A 27,760-nucleotide genomic window follows, 5' to 3' on the forward strand; every position below is an offset into this window, starting at 1 on the left:
GGATGGACAGGATTAGGAATCATTATATTAGAGGGTCGGCTCAGGTTGTATGGCTTGAAGACAAAGCTAGACAGGCAAGATTGCATTGGTTTAGACATGTGCTGAGGAGGGATGCTGGGTATATTGGGAAAAGGATGCTAAGGGTGGAGCTGCCAGGTAAGAGGAAAAGGCCTAAGATAAGGTTTATGCATGTGGTGAGATGAAGGTGGTTGGTGTGACAGAGCAAGTTGCAGGGGACAGGAAGAAATGAAAACAGAAGAGCCACTGTGGTGACCAATGGGAACAGCCAAAAGAAGAAGAAGAAGATGTGTTGGTCAGATTCCATTTTGTTATCTATGATTATGATCATAGTTTAGTATGAGATATTACTTCCATTTTTGTGTTATTAGCTGAGGTTGTGGAAAAGAGATTTTTTGGAGAGAATTGTTTAGGAGTGAAAATAATTTGTTTTTTTTAGGGTTTAGTTCTTGGACAGTCCAACAAGATTAGCAAAGTCAAGAAGCTGCCAACATGATCAATAGTGTCAGATGTTTAGCTGTATGAACTGAAAAAGGTTGCCACCCAGGTCAAATGTATCAGAGACTCACAAAAAATTAGTTCAAGGGATACTGAGTAGCAATAAAGAAGTCAGATGGCCTTATCAGGATTAATAGAAAAAGGAGACTCAAACATAGAAAGAGAACCAATGAGAATCAGCTAGATAAGCAGAGTCAGTGCAGCCAAAACAGAAAGAGTAAACTCAGGGGATTTATAGCAACATTAAATAAATAAGGATCGCCACATACTGAAGATACAGGACTGCCCACATACTGAAGATACAGGACTGCCCACATACTGAAGATACAGGACTGCCCACATACTGAAGATACAGGACTGCCCACATACTGAAGATACAGGACTGCCCACATACTGAAGATATTCAGGTCTGCATGTACATTTTAATTGATAGAAAGTTCTCGCAACAACATTAACACACTCAGTGGGCCCCAACAAGGGTAACAAAGTTGGGCATGCATAGCATATTTATTGAAATCATAAAATTCACTTACTGACATTCACCCATATAACTATATGTGCTGTGTAATAAAAGGATAATTTATTTTTCAGCAAAATCAGAGGTGAGTTTGTATTTTAAAGCCATACTAGTGCTTGGAATTACTCATCCAATTAGCATCAGTGTTATACATCTGAATTATTACATCCCATAAAAGTTGCATACACCAAATCCAAGATGGCTTATTTCCCAAAATGTTCCCTTTTCTCTGAGGTATGGTGATCTTGGAGTTGGTAAATAAATAAGTTTGGAGGGTGTGGGGGCTTGCCTGCCTGCAAAAAAGAAGTTTAAAGAAGAGTGATGTTCAAGATTCCCTGTTCTCTTACAGTTTTGTTTCTTTCCAGTCTGCCAGCACTCTATGTTACGAGTGCTGGCATTTCAACAGGGACCCTGCTCAGCCTTATAATGTGGGCAAGAGTATTTCACGCATGCATACAAAGTCACAGTATGAAGGCTACAAAGACAGCTCATAACGAAAGATTAACATAATTTCATGATGAGATATCTAATTCTGTTGTAACTGAAATTTTACTTCCTGTCAAACGGCGGTAAAGAAAAAATAAACATAAGAAAAAATAAATGAGTGCACTGGTATTAAATATTCTTACAAATAACCGACATCTAAATTGCTGTGTAAATATCCTGACATTAGAATACTTTTATGCATTGTTTTGATGAACAACTTACAAATCTTACTTCCTCTGCAGTGACATCGTGATGGATCCGGTAGCCAGTTCCATGAGTCTGGTGATCAGTGACCTCTCGTGTCCCATTTCTAGCACGAGCAGTATAGTACCTCACAAAATGTGTCCTTTTCACAAGCAGATGGAGAACAAAACACATGAGCTCCATCCCGATGGAGATGAAGAAAAAGATAATGGTATTCGCTTTCTCATTTGAAAGCAGTAACTTCGTGAAAATGCGACTCAGTGAGATGATTACCCCAGCAGTACCTGAAATTAAACGGAAATTAAAAAATAAATAAATATATATGTGTGTGTGTGTGTGTGTGTGTGTGTGTGTGTGTGTGTGTGTGTGTAATATTTGTACAACTTCCACTGAAACAAATCAGAGAATCATATCTGCTAAAGAAAGATATCAACAAACTCACTTGTTCCAAAAAAATAACAAATAATTGTAAATTCTAAATATCATTTCTCATGTATTTTTACTTTCCCCATTTCCCAACAGCAGCTGTCACTTCCTTACTATACTATTAATCTTAGATACCTTCAAACAGGGAATACGCAATTATTTTCATTTTTAGTGGTGCACCTTTGGGACTGCTCATCTCTATATCACGTTACACTAAAAGATGGCAATTATAAAATCAAAATGTGGCATTTTTTTAAGTCTGAGTTTCCAAACTCTGATCTCCAGAAAATACTTCACCACCATCTTTTTAGTCATATAAACTTTTAAGGCTACATTATTATTTCTAGATTTGAAAAAAAAAGTGTTTCAAAAACAGCAGAAATTAGTTTAGGCTAATGTGTTAAGACCCTAAAAAGGAAACAAAGTGTCACTTCATGCTCTGAACCAAGACAAGCTATACAAGAAATACTACATTGGGTGGATTTTCCACATTTACCCATGTCTCTGAGGGCTTTCTCTGTATACCCCAGTCTGTCCTAATTCTTAATAAACACATCCAGTCTATCTACTTTGAGAAGAGAAACTGTCCACAGACATATTTTCCAGACGTACTTTGACTCAGTTTCATTAATTCAATTAAAACCTTAAATAACATGACAATAAGATGAAACTATACTTCATATTTCAGTCATCATAGATGCACTGTTTTGTATACAGGGATGCACCTTGTATCCAATCTTGTCTGTCTAGAAAGAGTAAATTGATGCTTTTATGTTAACCCATTATTTATATGGCTTTTAGGGTTGTGGTGCTCTTAAAATATTCATGAAATTAAACCCTTGTAGGAAAGAAACAGCCTAGTTATCAGAACAAATAATGACAAATCGTACTTTTTATGACATACAAAAGTCTATCACCAGAGAAGAAATACACCCTTCAGACAGTCTATGCATACGTACCATTAACCTTACTGATATCTAAAAGAACTACTTCTTTTGCAGAAATTAGTTTTTTTATTTATTTACTTGATAACCGTGATAGAAAACTGATCCACACTTATTTTCAAGTTCAGACTGGGAGCAGAAGTTACAAAAGAAGTAACAGTATGCACTAAGTATAAATCTAAAACATAGGTTTTAAAATAAACAAAAATAAATAAAATAAATAAGAGTTTTAGCATAAGGAAGAAACATTATCACTATACATGCATTCAATGAAAATGCAGAGTGGAGATAATAGTGTACTAAAGTCCAGAATAGCAATTAATATTTATGGAAGATCAATGTGTGCATCAGGTTTCTGTGATGTTACTCATGTCATGGCCATTTGCATTTTGCTTGCTTAAAAAGTTGAGCGTTAATTCCATTTTGAATTTAGGGAGTTATATAGTGCTACTGATTTGCTTAGGGATGGATTACCAGATCTTAGGCACCACAGGGGAGGTGAAGATCGTCAGCAGGTTTACAGTGGAGGCAGACAGTGACCTCAGATTCTATGTGGGCGTTCTGAAAGTCTGCTGGCAAAGAATTGGAAGGATTCCATATTTACAATTTAAAGGTCACAGATCCCAAAAGTGAGTGTTTTTGTGGCACAGGTAGCCACTTTGTTTTGGCAAGAGTAGTACAGTGGTGTTTTGTCCTCAGGAATACAGTAATGAACCTGAAGATGTTGCTGGAGATGGACTGTGGTGCAGAGAGGCTCTTTGTTGATGTGAAGACAATCAGGGAGAGTAAGACTGAGTTGCAGCAGCACTACTTCTCCAGTGACAATCATGTTTTCTGCTGATGGGAAAAGTGAAATCTTGGCCCAGAAAAATAGTTTTTCACTTTGGCTTTTCTGATTTCCAAGTTGTATTGGAAGTTGGGAGAGGTGTTTAATTATATTCTTCTGTATCTGCCTGGGTTTGTTGTTGTTTAGAAAAATGCAGCAGCCAAGAGAGTATTTAATGAGTCCCTGGAATGTTCCAAATAATTATTTTTTTTTTCGACTGAGTAGAAGTTTATGCTGGCGTAACCATTAATTGAGAGTGGAGAGTTTTTCCTGGAACAGGTCTGAAATAAGGGGCATGAAAGGTCCTGACATATAGATAACTATATCACCAGCATGAAAGCAAATGGGTCGGGAGGTGTTTCCTAAATACATACGGGGAACAGAGTAGGGGAGATGATTGACCACTGAGGATCTCTCTTTATGGATGGGAGCAGCTCAGTAGAAAGCTGGGGGTTCTACAAAGGAGTTATAGCCTAAAGGAAGATGGCTGTTAATGGGAGGGGGGATAATGGTCAGCAAATGTAGAAATTATTTTAAAAACTCATGAGAATAGAGTCTTGAGGAAGAGAGGATGGCAAATCTTCATAGCAGATCTTTTAGAGACTTTCTACAGATAAGGCTCTTCACTAGTTTTCATACATTCTTTTGGTTGTAATGGAATGCATTTTGGGTGGAAATGCGAATGTTGGCCTTATGCCATCTGATATCCTTCTTTGTTTAGTTTTCTTGGTTGTATGCAGTGACCCTTGTTTTCTTGAGTGGGTGACTTATTTCAGTGTTCTCCATGCTTTATCAATGGTCTTAATGCACTCCATCTGTTGTGTAATGATTTACAGTGTCTGAAGATTGTGGAAAGCATTTTGCAGATTTAGTAAGAAAGTAGTAAAGGTGTTGGTAATGTCATTGGGCTCATCCTCGGCAATGAGTTCATCCTAGTCATTTTGGGAGAGTTACAACTGTAGGTTCTGGATGTTCTGTTGAAATTTTGTTTGGAAAGGTATGAGAGTGGGATGTAATTTCTGGATAGGAGCTTTAAAAGTGAAAGTTACTGTCCAGTGGTCACATATGCAGGAATATAGGCTAGAGATTTTATGAATACAGGAGGGTTCATTTGTCGTGAGCAGGTGTAGTAAATAGTGGTTATCTGAAGCTAGGTAGGATATACCCTTTTACCATTTGTGTAAGGCAAATTTTCTAGGGTTTATAATTATCTATGCTGAGTGACTAACAATTTGAATTTTGGAATGTTTGCTAGTAGGGGGAGATAAGCTATTGCAATGGTCATGCTTCATTTGTTGTTCATGGTTACTGATATGCTTAAACAATTGGATCACTGACATCAACTGAGAATTATAGGTATTGTTTTCATGTTATTTTATTATGAAAAGAAGTGTTATACCCCAATCTTTCCCTGGTCCAGCACTGAATAAATGGGAATAAATACAGAAGTGGTAGCTAAAGTTTGGAATGTCTGGTTTAACCCTTGATTTGAAGATGTCCACAATGTTGGAGTTACTTTAGACTAGAAACATTTGGAAGTGTTCTGACTTAAATATGTCGCCTCCATTTTACATGGCATGGTATCCTTTTGGGTTACTGGGTTGGCTTCATTGCAGCTGTGTAGTATTATCATTTATATAAGGAGAATACATTTGATATGCAAATATAAGGATTTCTTTGGTTGTTGGACACTTGGAGATTGCAATTGGTGTGGAAGGGTTGTGGAGGGTGTTAAAAGTTGGAAAGGTATTTTTGGGGTACTTACAGTGAATGCAGGGAGGAGCTAGAGGGAGGTTAAGTGATTTGATGGGCAAGAAACTCAGTTTGTCTTTAATTGTTCAGTGAACCATAGCTGGTGCGAGTTAATACTAAAATACTAAAAATCAGGGCACACATCTTTCACTTCTACCCTGTTCCCATTTACTCAACCACATAATAGGTGTAGGACAACTTTTTCTGCTTTATTCTTTGTTGACTTTTTTTCAAGGTGATGAGGTTTTAATGCAGTTTAATTTACTGGAAATATTTATTTATTTATTTATTTATTTTATTTTACATTTGTTGACCAGGCTAGTCCAGCTGGATATTTGTCCATTTTCAGTGGAGGCCCGGGGAGAAAAGCTCCAAGACAGATACAAACAGCCAATAAGGCATTGTTACATAAGAATAAAAACAATAAGTAGATATAGAAGATATTATATACATTTAACAGTAAATAACATAAAAACTATATACAAAGTTTAGCGCAAGATAATATGAATATGCTAGTGGCTAAAAAAATAGTATCCAGGTTCTTACTAGATGCTTATCATTGCACTACAGAGATTAAATTAGTTGAGAGACAACAGCTAGAAAATATATTAGTAGCATTAATGATAGGTTAGTCAGGGTTGGTACAAGGGCACAGCCAGTGTGTTTTGAGGAAGGTTTTAAGTTTTTGTCTGAAGAGTGGTAAGGAAGGAAGGGAAGTAAGTTCAATAGGTAGAAGGTTCCAGTTTTTCCCAGTTGTGTTTGAGAATAGAGAGTCCCCAGCCATGTTGTGAACTTGTTGATGTTAACTAGTAGTTTATTTGAAGAACGCAAGGCATTAAGATTTTTGTAGGAGGTTATGAGGTCTGAGAGTATTGGAGTATTGTTTGGCTGGTAAAGGACCTTATGGGCAATTGTAAGTTGGTTGAGTTGAAGCTGGTTTTGAAGTTCAAACCATCCAAGTTGCTTAAGATTCTGACAGTGATGGGTTCTGAAGGGTTTACCAGTGGCAAATCTGGCAATATTATGATAAGAGGTAGCAAGTTTGAGAAGATTCTTTTGGATAGGTTAGTGTATATTGGCGAGGCATAGAGTAGAGTAGAGATTAGATGGGAGTGGGCAATGGTAGTTCTTGCTGTTGGAGTAAGGAAGGGTTTGACTCAGTACAGGCAGCCCATTTTTCTGTTAACTGATTTATAGTATTGTTAATGTGGGTGTCGAAGTTAAGGTTGTTGTCTATTGTAATACCAAGGAGTTTGGTGGTAGAGTCTGGGTAAATGAGGGTACCATTGTTAGAAATGACTGAGATATCTATTGGTGTGGACCTACAAGTAGGAGTAAATAGAAGGAGTTTTGTTTTTTTGGGATTCAGTAGAAGGCAGCACTTTAAGAACCATGTCTCAACTATACTAAATACTTTCTGGGTTAGGCATTGCAGTTCAGAAGCAGATTTAGCTGTGCAGATTAATGTAGAGTCATCTGCATATTGTATACAAGTTGCAGTGGGAATAGCCAGGTAGAGATCATTAATAAAAATTGAAAATAAGGGAGGACCTAGAATGGAGCCTTGGGGAACTCCCAGTGTGACTGGCAGGTGGGATGATAGATTATTTTCCCAGTGCACTGCTTGTTGCCTATAGCTCAGGTAGGAAGTAAACCACTTTATAGATTAAGTATCCAGGGAAAGTGATTTGAGAATATTGATAAGCAATGAGTGGTTTACCATATCAAAAGCCTTTGAAAGATCAATAAATAGTGCTGAAGAGAGTAAATTGTTATTGCAGTTTCTATTAATGGTGTCTGTAAAGGATAGAAGGGCAGTGGTGGTACTATGGAATGGCCTAAAGCCATGTTGGCCCTTAGCTAGTAAGTTGTGTTGAGTTAGATGGCCTATTAGCTGATGGTGAATGCATTTTTCCATTATTTTTGCTAAGGGGGATAGAAGGGCTATGGGTCAAATACTATTTGTGGTTTCTAAGTGCTTGTTGCTTAAGAATGTTTTTAGAAAAAATTAAGAACTTTACATGTTTAGTACAATCTCGGATGCATTACTCAGCAGTGTGCTATACAGCATGATAACTCATCAAGATCTCTGCTTTACCTTCACAGTTACAGGGTTCATGGTTCAGTTTTGACTGCCAGTCACTGTCTATGTGGAGTCTGCATTTTTCCCTGTATCTATGCAAGTTTATTTTGGGTACACATGTTTTCCTTCATCACTCCAGAACAAGCCAGTCAGTTGGTTAAGCAGTTTATATTAACTGACATTTTAGTACTGCAAAAATATAAGCCAGACTACGTCTTACATGTACTACATGGCACTCATTACAACCGAGTGCACCTGCAGGCATTTCTACAGTTACTTTCTACTGATAATTCTAGGTGTCAAATATTTCTTGTTCATATTTACATTAATAATTCCAAAATCATGCTACATACAACGTATCAGAAGATTTCATCTTAAAGCATGCTACATACAACGTATCAGAAGATTTCATCTTAAAGCTTACATGATGGGAAACACAACTGTATTGATATTTGACCTCTGTCTAATGAAGCTAAAGTGAAATTGAATATTATCTATATACTAATTTTCTGTATTGTAATAATTGTCATAGTTCTCTAAATATTTCAACATTCAGGTAACACAAACAGAACTGCATAGTCTCATATGAAAGCTCACAGTTGTATAAAGAAAATCCTGCTGGCAGTATGTATCTTGCTTGAATGGCTACTGAAATACTGTATCATAATCTGTTTATACATTACAAAATTATTTTACAATGACTGTCCATTAACATTCAAAAACGTGCACTCTGATTGGTCAGCCCAACCAGTGTGCCCATTGTAAAATCCAGCATGTCCCAATAGAAAAAAGTCCGGTCATCCGTTCTCTCTTCTATTAATATATGCTACAGCTTTCTAGGTTGAAAAGTGTGAAATCTGAAATCCAGACAGTTTAGAGGTGCAAGAGAAAGACACAAGGGAGAAATACAAGAAAAATCAGGTATGTTATGCAAAACTAAAGAAACATACCTGATTTTCCTTGTATTTCTGCCCTGTCTCTCTCTCGTACCTCTGAACTGTCTGGATTTCAAACTTTTTTTTTTTAAATAAAGAAAGAAAGAAGCAATGAAGAACTTTCTTTCTGTGCTGCGTCCTTTCCAAAGCACTGATATACTGCAAAAATGTGGGGAAAGCAAGTCCCATACACATGCGCAGTACAACAAAAAAGCAACAGGATACCTAAAGAAAGCGGAAGAATACCACAAAGCAAACTATTCAGGATAAATTACTCTTTACATTAGTGGGATTCACTCAGTTTGATACTTTAAACTGGATTTTATAAGCAAGAATAAAGGCAGTTAATATTATAGCAATAACAAATTCCTGGGAGTGCTATATTGAAGATTCGCCCATGGTTGCCTTGGTTTAATCCCTCTGGCTTTGCCCTTGCGATTAAACCACACCAACCATGGGTAAATCTGCAATATACCACACCCAGCCGGTTATTGCTATAATATTAAATGCCTTTATTATGGCTTATAAAATCCAGTTCAAACTAAACCAAACTAAATGACTGCCACCAATGTAAAGATTAATTTATCCTGAATAGTTTGCCATTTACAGTTTTCTATTAACAGTTATGGTTACTGACAAATGAATATTTGTTTGAACTGTAAGGTGATAACTTCATTATTTTAAAGGCTGAAGCCACACCCATTGGGAGTTAAAAGTACACATTCAGAAGAGCTGTACTGGAGGGAATGAGTTAATGAAAAAATGCATTAACAGGCTCTCATCAACTTAGTGAAATCCATTGTTTTATATACCTAAAGAACAATGACATAACACTGATGAGCACAGTCTTTTTTTAATTGTATCCAGCATTATCACAAGACAGCATCCTAAATCCCAGTACCTGCAACAGGTAGCACTGGTATGAGTTGTGTTTTGGATTAGCAGCAAAATTAGAGTGAATTCAGTCTGGTAACTGCCATCTTGCCAGTTGATACCAGCAGTAATAACTCTTTTATGTTATTAAGTATGCTTTACATGTGAAAGGAAAACTATCACATAAATAAATAGCCCCTCTTTGGCATAGTTATGATTTCCATTTAAAATTAACCTTTATTGAGTACATATGTTGATGAGCTCATATTATTTAGAGGAAAACATAGTCACAACCACACTTGTTATTGATTTCTACTCCTGATTAGTCAATACAAGAATATCGCTGGTTGGTTAACTGGAGTCAACTACTTGCCTGAAAAGCCACCTTCTAATAATAGATTTTAAACACGTTATAAGTATGATATTCCTCAGTCTGTCTGTCATTTCAAAGGTTATAGCATCTTCATCTGTCTTCCATGCTTAACTCATCTACTGTGGAACAGCACAGCTTAAGAATAACCCAGAGTCCATGACCCTTGAAACAGACTGGGAACATATAGAATGTGGCAGGCAGATCTGCAGCTGCTGAGAGAAAAATGTGTTGTAGTTGATTAATAGCTGCTTTTGGACAGCAACAGTTCGCTACATGGAAAAGATGACAGAAGACATGTATATGATGGCCAGCAGTTTATTCTTTCACTCATTCTTCAGTTATTCACATAATACATTTCAGGGATATAGGGGAATAAGGGACTATCCTGGCACTCAGTGACAGTATAACAGAGAAACTAATTCTGGCTGAGATGCCAGTCTATTATAAGAAGCAAAAACACATACACATGCCACATATAATTGCAGTTTGAAAAATCACTATGACATCTTCAAGATGTGGGAGAAAACCTTGCAAAACCTCCATAATCTCCGTGAAGATATGCACATTCTACTTAAGAGGGCACATCATCTGACAACTAAACTGAAGAATAAAGTACTATGAGGCAGTAAGCAGAATATGAATTCCTGATATGCTTAAATAATCCCACCAGCAATTTGAGTTCATTCTATAAATAAGAAATCTAACATTTTAATTTCTGGAGTGTGAGCAGCTTGCGTAGTTCTTCACAGATGAAGTTGTCTCTGTTAGTTCAGAGGCACTTTGTAGTGCATCCACCACAGCAGTTCCTCCTCTGTTTAAATGTTGTGATCTGCTTTGATGCTGTTTTGAGTGCCCAGTTACTTAATATTTACGTCCTGATAACAAATATGCACCACACATCATTTAGGCTGGATCACTGCTCCATTATGCCAGCCTGTGATACATTCTAGTTCTGTTTTTCTGTTGTATGGCTTCTCTAGCAGATTATATTTGATCCAGCCATTAATTGAACTGTTAGATGTCTGAGAAATGAGATTTCTCCATCTACACCTGAGGAAGCTTTGGTTATTCCTGTTCTCAAGAAAACATCCAGCCATCTTCACTAGCTATCCATCAGTCTCTAACCATCTACATTTTGGTAAGATTATGGTGAAGGCAGGTTACATACAACAGATTGAATCCTACCATTAGGAAGCCATTCTCAGTAATCCTGTTCAGTCCAGATGTCATAACCGTCACCAGCAGGACACCGCCCTCATTAAGATAGTGATTGATCTCCTTGTGGTCAGGAATACTCAGTTTTATTCATTTCTGGTCCTCCTTGATCACTGTAATACTTTGACACAGCTGCTTATCAGATGCTTTTGAAACAACTTGTGTCAAACTGTAGTAGTCCTTCTACTGTCCTGTTTGTCAACAGTATTTAAGGGGATTGTCAACGGGCAAAGCCTGATATAAATTCTTCTCCCCCTACTCTTCTTTGCCTTGCTTACTTCTATTTTTGCATGTTGTTTTTAGTTATGTATATGCTAGCCTTAGGTGATCTGATTAGAGAAAAATGAGTGCTGCTACCGTCTGAAGGTTGTAGTTCCCAAAAAGAAAAGTATCAAAACCAAAACTGGACACAACCACCACGATGTTATAAAACCAGTATTTAATGTCGAAGTAAAACAAAATGAGATAAAATAAGAGCTTTCACATGCTACACAGGCATGCTTCTTCAGATTTCACAAACACATTTTCAAACAGTTCTTAGATACTAACTGCACAACCAAATAATTGAATAATGGATTCAATAATTGAATTCAATAATTGATTGATTGAACAAGCAATATTTTAAGGCAACCAGCTCCTGATTGAAAGCCAGATATAAAGTGAATCATATATAATGAAATGTGTGAATGTGTATCCTGAATACAAAAAATACAATGTAATAAGCAATATAAAGTAATAGTTAACTAACTAAAAATTAATAATTTAAACAAAACACAATTTGCAACTTCATATTACACTATCCGATGGAGCTGAATAGAATAGAGATGTAATGTAATGTAACACAATGTAGTGTCATGTAATGCACTGTCATGAAATGTAATGTAATGTAACATATTGTAGTGTCATGTAATGCACTGTCATGAAATGTAATGTAACATAATGTAGTGTCATAATACACTGTCATGAAATGTAATGTAATGTAACATAATGTAGTGTCATGTAATGCACTGTCATGAAATATAATATAATGTAACATAATGTAGTGTCATGTAATCCAATGTCATGAGATGTAATGCAATGCAAAATAATGTAGTGTCATGTAATGCACTTTCATGAAATGTAATGTAACGTAACATAATGTAGTGTCATGTAATGCACTGTCATGAAATGTAATGTAATATAATGTAGTGTCATAATACACTGTCATGAAATGTAATGTAATGTAACATAATGTAGTGTCATGTAATGTAATGTAACATAATGTAGTGACATGTAATGCACTGTCATGAAATGCAATGTAACATAATGTAGCGGCATGTAATACACTGTCATGAAATGTAATATAATGTAACATAATGTAGTGTCATGTAATCCACTGTCATGAGATGTAATGCAATGCAACATAATGTAGTGTCATGTAATGCACTGTCATGAGATGTAATGTAACGTAACATAATGTAGTGTCACGTAATGCACTGTCATGAAATGTAATGTAACATAATGTAGTGTCATGTAATGCACTGTCATGAAATATAATATAATGTAACATAATGTAGTGTCATGTAATCCACTGTCATGAAATGTAATGTAATCTAACATAATGTAGTGTCATGTAATGCACTGTCATGAGATGTAATGAAACACAATGTAGTGTCATGTGATGCACTGTCATGAAATGTAATGTAATGTAACATAATGTAGTATCATGTAATGCACTGTAATGAGATGTAATGTAAAGTAACATAATGTAGTGTCATGTAATGCACTGTCATGAAATGTAATGTAACATAATGTAGTGTCATGTAATGCACTGTCATGAAATGTAATGTAATGTAACATAATGTAGTGTCATGTAATGCACTGTCACGAGATGTAATGTAATGTAACAATATAGTGTCATGTAATGCACAGACCTGAGATGTAATATAATGTAAAATAATGTAGTGTCATGTAATGCACTGTCATGAAATGTGATGTAATGTAATGTAACATAATGTAGTGTCATGTAATGCACTGTCATGAAATGTAATGTAACATAATGTAGTGTCATAATACACTGTCATGTAATGTAATGTAACATAATGTAGTGTCATGTAATGCACTGTCATGAAATGCAATGTAACATAATGTAGCAGCATGTAATACACTGTCATGAAATGCAATGTAATGTAACATAATGTAGTGTCATGTAATGCACTGTCATGAGATGTAATGTAATGTAATATAATGTAGTGTCATGTAATGCACTGTCATGAAATATAATATAATGTAACAATGTAGTATCATGTAATGCACTGTCATGAAATGTAATGTAACATAATGTAGTGTCATGTAATGCACTGTCATGAAATATAATATAATGTAACATAATGTAGTGTCATGTAATCCACTGTCATGAAATGTAATCTAACATAATGTAGTGTCATGTAATGCACTGTCATGAGATGTAATGTAACCCAATGTAGTGTCATGTAATGCACTGTCATGAAATGTAATGTAATGTAACATAATATAGTGTCATGTAATGCACTGTCATGAGATGTAATGTAATGTAACATAATGTAGTGTCATGTAATGCACTGTCATGAAATGTAACGTAACATAATGTAGTGCCATGTAATGCACTGTCATGAAATGTAATGTAATGTAACATAATGTAGTGTCATGTAATGCACTGTCATGAGATGTAATGTAACAATATAGTGTCATGTAATGCAGAGCCCTGAGATGTAATGTAATGTAAAATAATGTAGTGTCATGTAATGCACTGTCATGAAATGTAATGTAATGTAACATAATGTAGTGTCATGTAATGCACTGTCATGAAATGTAATGTAACATAATTTAGTGTTATGTAATACACTGTCATGAAATGTAATGTGATGTAACATAATGTAGTGTCATGTAATGCATTGTCATAAGATGTAATGTAATGTAACATAATGTAGTGACATGTAATGCACTGTCATGTAATGTACTGTAACATAATGTAGTGTCATGTAATGCACTGTCACGAGATGTAATGTAATGTAACAATATAGTGTCATGTAATGCACAGTCCTGAGATGTAATGTAATGTAACATAATGTAGCGTCATGTAATGCACCGTCATGAAATATAATATAATGTACCATAATATAGTGTCATGTAATGCACTGTCATTTGATGTAATGTAATGTAACATAATGTAGTGTCATGTAATGCACTGTCATGAGATGTAATGTAATGCAACATAATGTAGTGTCATGTAATGCGCTGTCATGAAATGTAATGTAACATAATGTAGTGTCATGTAATGCACTGTCATGAAATGTCATGTAATGTAACATAATGTAGTGTCATGTAATGCACTGTCATGAGATGTAATGTAACGTAACATAATGTAGTGTCACGTAATGCACTGCCATGAAATGTAATGTAACATAATGTAGTGTCATAATACACTGTCATGAAATGTAATGTAATGTAACATTAGTGGCATGTAATGCACTGTCATGAAATGTAATGTAACATAATGTAGCGGCATGTAATACACTGTCATGAAATGCAATATAATATAACATAATGTAGTGTCATGTAATGCACTGTCATGAGATGTAATGTAATGTAATGTAATATAATGTAGTGTCATGCAATGCACTGTCATGAGATGTAATGTAATGCAACATAATGTAGTGTCATGTAATGCACTGTCATGAAATATAATATAATGTAACATAATGTAGTGTCATGTAATGCACTGTCATGAGATGTAATGTAATGTAACATAATGTAGTGTCATGTAATGCACTGTCATGAAATATAATATAATGTAACATAATGTAGTGTCATGTAATGCACTGTCATGAGATGTAATGTAACATAATGTAGTGTCATGTAATGCACTGTCATGAAATGTAACGCAATGTAACATAATGTAGTGTCATTTAATGCACTGTCATGAGATGTAATGTAATGTAACATAATGTAGTGTCATGTAATGCACTGTCATGAGATGTAATGTAATGCAACATAATGTAGTGTCATGTAATGCACTGTCATGAAATGTAATGTAACATAATGTAGATAAATAACAAACAGCAGAAACAGCACAAGCGCTTTCACCCTAAGGCTTCTTCAGACTTTACAAAACAGTAACTACTGAGCAGATTTAAAAATCTTAAGAGCTCTAGTAATTGGTCGAGCCCAAACCAATCAAAACTAGTCAATCAAAGCATCATCAGATGAATATATTAACTAAGGTATAGTTGAGAATTCACATAGAAAAAAATAGGACACATATATCCACATTGACTAGTGTAAAAACAACTATATGTAGGGCAAAAGTTATTACAAAAACAATCTTAAAATCTCATAAGTGGATTCAATAAAACACCATTAAAATAAGCATTTCTCATAAAAAATAGCAAAGCATATTATATGCACAAGCATGAATACATGTCATATTAGCAGACCTCCTCATACTAACTGGAGTAGACAAATACATAAAAATGCATTCTAACAGGCGTCCGCTATATAAACGGAAGTAATCAAGTTCCCAAAACTAACTGAAGTGGACGAATACATAAAAATGCATTCTAGCAGGTGTCCGCTAAATATGCAAAAGTAATCAGCTTCCCAACATTTTAAAACACAGTGGCTGCCTATGTGTTAAAGCAGAAACATTAAACACTTAAACACATCATATAGACAGTTTCAAAGGGTCTACTCAATTGGGCGACCACACAAACCCGTACGAGTAGACAAACCCGTAACTCAGAGCACTTACCATATAGAAGAAAAAAAAGGTAAGTATATCGAACCAATAGCTGTAATCCTAGCTATAGTATAGTAGTCCTAAAACTACTACTATCTACGATGTATGGCATCCACGCTTATAAACAAAACACTTTCTGTTCCTAAAAACACACCTGCGCTACGTAACAGCGTCGCCACAGGCGGAAAACGGAACATGCAGTAATTGTAATGTTAATAAGTCGCCAATAGATGGCGCTATGGCCTAAGCTACTACATTCAGGCAGGGCGAGCCATACACACTCGCAGTGCAACAAACAAAACGGCAAAGACTCTAAAGATATAGAACAGCAAGTCTAAATACATATCAGGGACTATACGTCCAGGGGCAAAGCACCGAAGCAAGCCCCATAACTAAACAAGAAAAAGCCTGACCGATAAGCAACCTAAAATAAAAATAATAGAACACAGATGTCTACAAACCAAAGATGACTATCTCTGTGCCACAGACTAGGGTGTCCTCACGATGTCCCAACTAGATCGACTATAACCTAGGGGCATGATTAAACCCCATAACATACTAAAAAATGGTCTACACCTAAGCATGACAAAACAAATACCCAGGACACCTGTGGTGTACCATCCATAAGACCACTGCTACCAGACTACTAGTTAGAATAACTGAAAACTGGACAGAATAAAATACCATGCCTTGCAGCAAGAAATCTGAATATAAGAATAACAAATAAATGCTCCAAAGTGAATGAATAAAAAATATATATGTGAAAAATGTGCATGGGTAAGGGTAAAAAAGGGAAAGAATGGAGAAAGATGAAGAAGAACAAAAAAAGGAGCATAGAAAATGCATGAAACTATCTAAAAAAACTATGAGTTATAACGGTCTACGTAGCCTTCTCTTTCTTAAGATGGGTCTTATCTGGACCTTGTCATTCAACCCAGGTGCCTTATCCGCTCTGCACCTAATAATCCATCTAAGCTCATTCTCTAGGGTGAGGTTGACCAAATCTCCTCCTCTTACACTATTGGACAGAACTTGGAGGACACAAAAGACAAATTGATGTCCCGTTCCAAATGTCATGACATGTTTTGCCAATGCATTATGGGTGGACCCAATACGAATGTGGTATATGTGCTCCCTAATCCGCTCTCTAAGGGACCTGTTGGTTTTCCCTATATAAAAGCAGGGGCACATGGTACATCTGGCCAAATATATCACATTAGTACTACCACAGTCAGTTCCAGTATGTAGCTTAAACTCATAATTAGTTACAGGGTGTATAAAAGTCATACTATTATCTATATACATACATTGATTGCAATCACCACATGGTAGGGTGTTATAACCAAGGGTGTCATCAGTAGCTATATATCTGGATATCCTAGGGTTACACAGTAGTCTTTTCAAATTCGGTTTGTTCTTAAACACAACTTTGGGTGTAGGTCCTGCTATCGACCCAATTCTGTCATCTAGTAGTAGGATGCCCCAGTATTTCTCCAGAATATCCCTTATGTACCCTGAGTCTCTGGTATAAAACATGGTCATACGAGTAACCTCATCAGATCTAACAGAAGGAGGGTTACTCACTGCTAGAGGTTCCAGGAAGTACGGTCTAGCTCTACTTGTTCTCATCCCATCAACCTCCTTGAGCTGTTGGTCAAATCTACACATATCATAACCCCTAGTTCTAAAACTCTCTCTTAAGAAGTTAACTTCATTAAGATAGCCCTCACTAGATGCATTGAGGTGAGAAGCTCTCATAATCTGCCCTTTCATTACGTTATCAAAAACGTACTTGGGGTGCATGCTTCCCCTGCACAAAAAGGTGTTTTAATGGCATAATTTCCAATGTATGGACGTGTTGAGAAGGCCATTATCTAACCTATTAATGTTGACATCTAAATAAGATATTCGATCTCTTGAATAAGTAAGTGTAAACTTAAGGAAAGGTGTAGACGTATTAACATACTCATAAAATGCTAGTAGGCTTTCCTCATCACCCTTCCAAATCATGAAAAGGTCGTCTACAAAACGCCTGTATATCCCTACATGTTCCATCAGGCTATCATTCCCTAGTATATATTCCTCCTCCCACTTGGCCATGACGAGATTGGCGTAGCTATTGGCACAAGACGTGCCCATAGCTACGCCATCTCTTTGAAGATAAAGGTCATCACCAAACAAAAAGAAGTTGGATTCCAGGATGGTTTCCAAGAACAGTGCTAAAATATCAATTCTATCTGAACCATAACTAGATTTCTGGCGTAAATAATCAGAAACCTTAGTCACACCTGTATCATTGGGTATCATAGTAAATAAACTAACCACATCCAGTGTCACTAAGAAATATTCTTGTTCTACTCCCAGAAGTCTAGAGTGTTCATATAGTTCTAATAAGAACTGTTTACTGTCCCTAAGGATAATAGGATTCATATCCACCAGGGGGCGTAAATAATACTCTACATATATGGATAAAGGTTCCGTGGCCCAACCTTCACCGGCCACTATAGGTCGCATAGGGGGTTTTACCAGAGATTTATGAACTTTCGGAAGGCCTTGGATAGTTGGTATGCGAGGATTCTTAACCTTGAGGTATTCATAGGTAGCCTCATCTACTATTTCGTTCAACAATAAATCATCTAACATATCATAGATCTTAAATACCTTATAGGTAACTTCAGTCATAGTAGCTCTAACATAGAACTGGGTATCATTCAACATCTCATTCATCCATTCACAATAATCATGTAAGTCCATCATAACAATTGAACCCCCCTTATCTGCAGGGCGAAACGCCAAAGTGTTATCAGACTTGAGGAGTTCTAGGGCTTGTCTCTGTTTGTAGTTCAAATTATTCTTATAAGACATCGTCTTCTTTTCCTCATAGAAATTGTAAATATCATTTTCAACCAGCTTGTAGAATGTGTCTATAAGGGGATGCAACTGAGGTACATATACACTGTTAGGTTTGAAACGAGGAGCACAACTCATAGTCTCTGAGGTCCCAAAATCAACTTTAAGTTGTAAATTCCTAACAAACAATTTGGTATCCACTATAGAATCTACCAAATTACCTCTAGAACTAGGAATGAAACTGAGACCTTTTTCTAATACTTGTTTCTCATAACTAGTCAATGTTCTATGTGAGATATTAAATATCAGTGATTCATAGTTCTCTCCCACATTTTCTTCAGGGTCGGCCCTTGTTGGTCCCCTCCCGACCCTTTCCTCTTCTGCCTGCCTCTGCTGGCAGAACGCTGCCGACCTATGTAGGGGTTTTGGGCTATAGGGAAAGGGATACCGGCCTTAACTCCTAGATTGTCAAATGAAGTGGAAGGTGGTACGAGGCTGTCAGTTTTCCTGCGAACCACCTCATGGTTAGTGCTACCCATGGCGGTGTTGTTTTCTTTATGTTTGTCTAAACGACCATTACTGATACTCTTATCAAGACTAGCTATAGGAGTAGTATCGTGTGTATGGCTACTACTAACTGCAGGATCAATACTATTAATACCAGATTCATGATTATTCACATTGCCATCTTGCAGCACCACATCAGTATGGTTATTAACACAACTATTAACAGACATATCCCCCTCAATAGTGGGATGTTTAATATTATTATGTTTAGTAGGCCATTCACTTCTTAATTCAGCTGTTTGTCTAGGCCAAGTGAAGACATTACAGTTATTAAAGTCTCTTAAGTCTCTCAATATCTTGTTCTTCTTTTGTTCAAGGAGACGTTTCTCAAATAGCATAACATTGTCCAGGACTCTCTCAAGTCTTGAATCAAGTAAATCACAGGAATAGTTCACTTTAAGTGTGTTAAACAAATCATTCACCTGCCCTCTTAATGCATTCTCCTCTGGGCCAAAAAAGTCAATCAACAGTTCCATATAACTGAAGCTCAGTTCTAAATTGAGTTTCTGCCAACGACATAATAATTCTGGATATCTGTTACCTGTAGTGGGCATTTTTAGAATCCTGAGACCCCTCGGCACGATTTTCTTCGCCAGGCAGGCCTCAAAATGTTGTCGCTGCAATTGAAGTTTCTTTAGTTTCACTAAATCAGTCTCTAATCTAGTTAGATCCTCCGTCAGGTTCAAAGTATCAACACCAACATTACTGGTTACTCCACAGTCCAAAACTGGTGCATAGTCCAATAGCAGGTTCTCCTTACCACCGACACAAGCATGAAACCTTTCGGTCCTTTGCATTGGGTTATTCAAAACGACAGGCACATATGGTAGTTCAACATTCTGGTTCAAACTTTCAGCCATCCTCCTCTGCTTGTGTGTTAAAAGTAGATAAATAACAAACAGCAGAAACAGCACTGGAATAAACCTGTTTTTTGATCACTGGAATAAACCTGTTTTTTGATCACTGGAATAAACCTGTTTTTTGATCACTGGAATAAACCTGTTTTTTGATCACTGGAATAAACCTGTTTTTTGATCACTGGAATAAACCTGTTTTTTGATCAACTTTGGATGTTGGATTTCTTCCCTGGAGTCTTGTAAGTGAGCTGTATGCCATTTGGAGACCACACTTGAACTTTATGACTTTTTTGTAACATAATGTAGTGTCATGTAATGCACTGTCATGAGATGTAATGTAATGCAACATAATGTAGTGTCATGTAATGCACTGTCATGAAATGTAATGTAACATAATGTAGTGTCATAATACACTGTCATGAAATGTAATGTAATGTAACATAATGTAGTGTCATGTAATGCACTGTCATGAAATGTAATGTAATGTAACATAATGTAGTGACATGTAATGCACTGTCATGAAATGTAATGTAATCTAACATAATGTAGTGTCATTTAATGCACTGTCATGAGATGTAATGTAATGTAACATAATGTAGTGTCATGTAATGCACTGTCCCGAGATGTAATGTAATGTAACAATATAGTGTCATGTAATGCACAGTCCTGAGATGTAATGTAATGTAACATAATGTAGTGTCATGTAATGCACTGTCAAGAAATGCAATGTAATGTAACATAATGTAGTGTCATGTAATGCACTGTCATGAGATGTAATGTAATGTAACACAATGCAGTGTCATGTAATGCACTGTCATAACATGTAATGCAATGTAATGTAATGTAACATAATGTAGTGTCATGTAATGCACTGTCATGAAATGTAATGTAGCATAATGTAGTGTCATGTAATACACTGTCATGAAATGTAATGTAATGTAACATAATGTAGTGTCATGTAATGCACTGTCATGAGATGTAATGTTCATAGGTTGGTACTGGGCTATCTGCCCGAAGGCATATATTAGCCCAGCCACATTGTGCGGTATTCACCTCCCCTTTAGTAGTTCCCTAGACCCTTGTACTAGCAGCTAGTACCCTTGGCCCCTATCTAGTAGTGCTGTTGGTCTGATCCCCGGTGTGAACTTTCTGTTACCCGTCCACTCATCAAGGTTCCCCTTGAAGAGTGATAGTGAGGGGCTCTGTCTTATGTAGATTGGGACCCTGTTCCATAGTAAGGGACATTTCTGCAAAGGGAATCTATCCCTCCAGCATGCTCTATTCATTGTTGTGTTGAGGTTTATATCCCTAGAGCGAGTAGCTCGAGTAGACCTGGTTTTGCTAAGATGGAGCATGTTCAACAATTCTGGGTTGGACATAGCTCTGTACATTAGACAAAGATCGCCTCTGAGAAAGCAGTATGCAACAGAGAACAGTCTTAGCTTTTTCAATCATGCTGCATAGGGCAACTGTTTGAGGCCAGTAATCCTCTTGGTTAGGTACCTCTGTAGTCTCTCCAGCTGCTGGAGATGTCTATGTTTTTGCAGGGGGAAAAAGTTAATTTCCTAACCTCAGTGTATGGTGATTGTGATATAGTGAGGTTAGGAAATTAACTTTTTTCTACTGTAGTGCAGAGCCCCCCACATGGGGAGTGCAGGGGGGCTTTCACCCCTGCAGAAACATAGTAGAAAGTGTGTTTGTTAGTTAGGTGTTGTTATAGGTGGAGAGGATGTTATTTACATATGCACTGTAGTTTTCAGTGTTATGAAGCACACTTTCAATGTTCTGAGTTTTCAATGTTTTGAGTTTGCAGTGTTTTGGGTTTTCAATGTTTTGGGATTTAGATGTTTTGGTCTCAATGTTATGAAATTCAACGTTATGAAATTTCAGTGTTATGAAGTAGACCTATATATATATATATATATATATATATATATATATATATATATATATATATATATATATATATATATATATATGTATTAGTCAATCTCTAATAGACTTTCCTAGGGGGTGGCACACCAGTCTGAAGTGATTTAAGGCCATGGAGTAGGCATCTGTGCCTTATCTTTTCAGCTAGCCTTAATGGCTAATTCTCTGTACCAGTTAGGTTCCCACTAATGCCATGTACATCCCATACTTACAGGTTTTGACATGTCCAGGAGTTAAAGATTAAATTTAAAAGTTCAAAAACATAATAAGTATAAAGTGAAGACAACAACAACAATGAAAATGACATAAGCCCACTTTTAATACACTTACACATAGGTCTTCAGATATTTAAAATCAATGAACTGCCTGGATATCAAAAATTATAATTAGCCATCAAAAACAAAACACAAAAGCATCAGCAAGCCCACTGTTATGGGGTGACTTGAAAAGTATCAGGTACCAAGAAATAGAAGCAAAACTGCTTCATGATTAATGCCTTCTAACAAATATTCATTCCCTCTAAAAACTAGCTCACCCATAATCAGTTAAAAGAAACCATTATAACCCTGCCTAAAAGAGACCCCTGTTCCAATTTCTAGTGTGGATAGAAGACTGTAATATGAGTACACCCAAAGGAGAAAGGGAGCAGCCACCAAATCCAAAGAGTGTATTAAACAAGTTTATTTCACAACAACGAAAATGTATTACTCCAAAAAGGTAACGCATAATGTAAGATTTAAAATAGCTTTTTGTCCCACAGAAGTAAATGGACCGGGACTTCATCAGAAAGTACAGTTGTGTACACTTACCATAATTGTAGATGTTCGAGTGTATTCACTGTTGCAGTCATCACATTTAGGTTATCTGCTTACAGTAGCCCTCAGTCAGCCTGATTATCAAAGTCTTGGGTCCTGCATCAGATGCTGTCTCATCTTTCATGACATCAGATAGTCAGGGGTATAAAGCATGCAGCTGATGCCATTACATCAGTTTTTCTTGCCCCAGATGTCAGGTGCCCTCATAATGGGAAGCAATTATATACAAGGTTACACCTCCAACAAAAAAGCAAATACACCAAAAAGCTGTAAGCATATTAAACAAGAATAGAGGTATAATCAATAGAAGTCAGGGGGGGTGGAGGGAGGGTAACCAAGACTGCAACAGTGAATACACTCGAACATCTACATTTATGGTAAGTGTACACAACTGTACTATGTTCTTTGTGTTTCACTGTTGCAGTCATCTCATTTGGGTAGATTCCCAAAGCTAGGGATGGGAGGAGGTTAGTAGACAGCATTAGGACCAGCTATAAGGCCCTGCAAGACTGCAGTGGCAAAACCAGCTCTGGATTTAGAAATAATTTGGCAAGTGGTAATGCCTGGTGAAGGTATGCACAGAAATCCAGGTAGCAGCTTCTAGGATGTCCCTGGTAGGGGCACCTCTGAGAAAGGCTATAGAGGTGAATGCAGCCCTGGTTGAATGTGGTCTTATCCCCTTTGGGGTAGGTTTTCCATGGTACTTATAGCAGAACTGAATGCAATGGCCTACCCACTTAGAAATGGTTTGCTTTGAGATGACCTTCCCCTCCACCCCTGCAGCAAATGCAACCAGCAGCTGTTCAGATTTCCTGAGAGGTTTAGTCCTGTCCAAGTAAAATCTAAGTTGTCTGTGCACATCCAAGGAGTGCAGTATTCATTCCCCTTTGTTCTGTGAATTAGAAAAGAGGTTGGCAAATGAATGGACTGATTAAGGGCCACATTGGATACCATCTTGGGCATGAAGGAAGGATTGGTCCTGAGGGACACCCTGTCCACATGAAAGATGATGAAAGGCTCCACTGCCATGAGGGCCTGCAATTCAGTCACCCTTCTTGCTGAAGTGATGGCTAGATGGAAGGCTGTTTTTAAGAAAGGGATTTCAACTCTGCATTTGCAGCTGGCTCAGAGGGAGGTAGAATAAGATTTTCCAATACAAGGTTAAGGTCCCAGGCTGGAGTAGGAATTGCTTCAGCAGTGGATGAGAGAAGAGGGGTGGTTCTGTATTGTAATGAGCTGAAATGGCTGAGGCATGAATTTTGATGGAGGAAAAGGAAAGGCCCTTGTGAAGCATCTCAGTTAAGTATTGAATAATCTGAGGTAAATTGGGCACTGCTGTGCCCATCCCCTGAGTTTGACTCCAGGAACAGAATATTTTCCATTTTTCAGCATAGGGTTTTCTAGTACTAGGCCACCTTGCCTACAGAATGACATCCATGACTTGCTTACTGAGGGATGGTAACGGAGAGATCAGGAAATTAGCCAGGCTGCCAGGTTCAGGGTTTGAAGCAGTGGGTGCAGAATCTGTCCCTCCTGCTGGGACAGCAGGGCAGGGGTCTGAGGCAGGTGCCATGGTGCAAGCAGTGACACACTGCACAAGTGTGGGTACCAGTGTTGGCATGGACAGTCAGGTGCAATCAGTACTGTCCTTGGTTTGTCCTGTTTGATCTTTAGTAGTACCTTGGAGTGGAGAGGCAGTGGGGAAAGGCATAAACTGAAGGTGAAGGACAGGGCATCCACTTTCCAAGCTTGTTTGTGGGGAGTCCTTGTGCAGAATTTGTCCAATTGGTAGTTCTGGGGGGAAGCAAATAGGTCTATCTCTGGGCTCCCCCATTTGTTTCTCAACATGTTGAATATTTTTGGTTTCAGTTTTCACTAATGTGGGTCCATGAGATTTCCGCTTAGGTCGTCTGTCAGTGTATTTAGTTTTCTTGGCAGGAATTGAGCCTGTAGGTGCACTTGGTAGCCCAAGGCTGTGTTCCACAGAGCCATGGCTAGTCTGCAGAGAGGGTATGAGTGGTTTCCCCCTGCTTGTTTATGTACCACATAACAGTGGTGTTGTCTGCCTTTACCAATAATTGTCCTGGAAGAATGTTTTCCTTGAAGGCTGTCAGAGCATTCTGTACAGCTAACATTTCTTTTTGATTGATATGCAGGTGCATTTGACTTAGGTTCCATTTGCCCTGAATGCACTGCCCTGCCAAGTGAGCCCCCCATGCATAGTCTGATGCATTTGTTGTTAGGGTTTGGGTGGCAGGGGGTAGAGTGAATGACAGTCCCTTGTTTTGGTGGCAGGTCTCTGTCCATCAAAGGAACTCTATCTTTAGACAAGGTATGATAGGAATCATTGATTCTAGATCCTGAGAATATTGACACCATAGGCTTTTTAGATACCACTGTAGGTTCCTCATATACAGTCTTGCATATAGAATTAGTAGAATGCAAGAGGCCATGAACCCCAGGTCTTGCAGTATTTTCCTTGCAGATAGCTGGGTCTTTGTGGCCAGTACTTTGAAGTAGGCTGTCAAATGAACTTGTTTCTCTGGCATGAGGTAGGCCATCTGGGAAGTTGTATTCAAGCTTGATCCCAGGAATACAATTTGTTGGCAGGGTACAAGATTTGATTTATTTTCATTTATGGTGTACCCCAGAGAAGTTAGCAATTTCTTTACAAATGCCAGATTTTTTTTAATAGTATGTCCTGGCTTTCTGCCTGAATTAGACAATTGTCCAGGCATGGGTATATCTGAATATTTCTTTGCTTGCAAAATGCAATAACTGGAGCTAGGCATTTTGTGGATACCCTAGGCACAGTAGATAAGCCAAAGGGCAGTGCAGAGAACTGGTAGTGCATGTAGCCTGCTCTAAAACATAGGTATCTTTTGCAAGATTCCCTTATTGGGATGTGCAGGTAGGCTTCTTTTAAATCCAGTGTTGCCAACCAGGCATCCTTGCTTAGTATGGGAAGCAGCTGATGAAGAGTAAGCATCTTGAATTTTGGGATTACCAAAAATGTGTTTAGGATAGACAGGTCCAGGATAGGACGCCAGGAAGTTGTCTTTTCTGGGTACCAGGAAAAGTCTTGAGGAGAAACCTTGCCCCAATTCTTCTTCTGGGACAGATTGAATAGCCCTGATGCTTAAAAGAGAGAGAACTTGCTTTTGAGTGTCTGCCCACTGATTTGGGGGTAGGTCTGGCCAACCGTTTGGGGTTGGTAAGGAGTGGAAGTGGAATCTGTATCCCTGGGAAACTATACTTAAAACCCATTTGTCCTGGGTAATGAGTTCCCAGTTTTTTGCATGCAGGGAAATCTTTCCCCCTAAAGGAACAGTCAGTTGAGCAGGGCTTGGAAGGTTTAAAGTTAAGTCATTGAGACAATCAATAGGGGAGAGTCTTATTACTTCCTGCTTTGGAAGTGGGAGCCCCCCACTGCCTAGGCCTGTGAGTACCTTGGGACTGAAGCTTGGGTGTTCTGCTGGTTCTGGGTTTGGACTGAGAAGACCTGGAAGAGGCAGGAAAGGACCAATTCATAGAGGGCCAATGCCTACTAAATCTGGGAGGCTGTACTTGCAGGAAATTTTTAACAGTTTGCATAGATTTAGCCTTTTCCTCCATCTTTTTAAGTACTTCTTCTGCTTTGTTGCCAAACAGGTGGTCTTGCTTTAAGGGAGCATCCAGTAATTTAGCTTTAACACGATCTGGAAAAGATTGCTCCTTAAGCCAAGCACACCTTCTAAGTACAGACCCAGTGACAGCAGCCCTGCAAGATGCCTCTAATGAATCAAAACCACATTGCAAACTATGTTTTCCAACTTGTTCAGCAGAATGCATTAAATCCTGTAATTCTTTATTTTCAGCACAGTCAGGAATCAACATCATTTTCTGTTTTAGCAATCCAATAATATACTGCTGATACTTTAGCATATGAAACTGGCAGTTTAAGGCCCTAATGGCCAAAGTTGCAGAAGTGTATACCTTCTTACCCCATCTATCCAGCACCCTGGAATCTCTATCAGAGGGGGTAGGATTTTTGGCAGTAGTAGCCTTAATGCCCTTGGGTCCCTGTGAAATGGTCTCCAGATCTGCAGTAGTATTTTTAAAGAGGAACTTGTGAGAGTCAGGTACCCTATAATACCTATCAGGGTTTCTGGGAGCAGTAGGTAAAGTGTCAGGGGCCAGGCTAGATTCCGAGAAGGCATCATCTACAATGTCCAGTAAAGGAGGGATAGCTAAAGGCCTGCTTTGAGACAGGAGTAAGAATTCCCTAAGCCTCTTTTTGGAGTCAGAGTAATCCTGGCTTTCCCAGCGGAAATGCTCCCTAAGAGTATGCAAGGTTTCACCAAAAGAGAAATCCTCTCGAGGGGAAGCAGAGGGAATGGAGTCCTCTGCATCTGAAAATTCATACGTAGATAATGGCAAATCCTGGTCATCAGAGAAAACAGAAATTTCAGAGTCCTGATCAGAAGAATCAGAAGGAAACTCAGTCCTAGGTCTCTTAGAGGGGGAAGGGTGGCTTCCCCTGATTAAAGTAATAAGGTCTTCAGCCATTATTATCATTTATTTCTTAGGCATAGGAGCCTGACCATGTGGTTTGGGCGTCGGTTTTCTAGGCATGGATCGAGTTTTAGGCCTTGAAGAGGATGGTGTCAGTTTAATATGCAAGTCAGTAGGCCTGAATACACCCTCAGAAGCCGGTGCCTGCACAGTGGCTCCAGACCCATCCAAGGTAGAGACATCCGCAGGTTCCACAGTCGAAGAAGCATCTCGTGGCATACTGGACTCCGAATGGGTCTCAGTAGAGGCCTGCGAATCTGAAGTAGCGGGTATTAGGGG

General features: G+C 37.9%; 1 protein-coding gene across 4 annotated transcripts in view; it reads right to left on the bottom strand.

Annotated features, from left to right (window-relative positions):
- Positions 1-27,760, bottom strand: part of SLC29A4 (solute carrier family 29 member 4) — an 838,710-nt gene that overhangs the window by 183,811 nt on the left and 627,139 nt on the right. For 3 of the 4 annotated variants that reach the window (XM_044089484.1, XM_044089482.1, XM_044089485.1), the window contains one exon: positions 1,742-2,007. In XM_044089484.1, coding sequence (XP_043945419.1) covers positions 1,742-2,007 — 266 coding nt within the window. The remainder of the gene's footprint in view (positions 1-1,741; positions 2,008-27,760) is intronic. The other variant, XM_044089483.1, reaches the window with a different exon arrangement.

The sequence above is a fragment of the Protopterus annectens genome, chromosome 12.part0 (assembly GCF_019279795.1).
Source record: "Protopterus annectens isolate FY-2018-M chromosome 12.part0, PAN1.0, whole genome shotgun sequence".
In the NCBI taxonomy this organism is placed as follows: Eukaryota; Metazoa; Chordata; order Ceratodontiformes; family Protopteridae; genus Protopterus; species Protopterus annectens.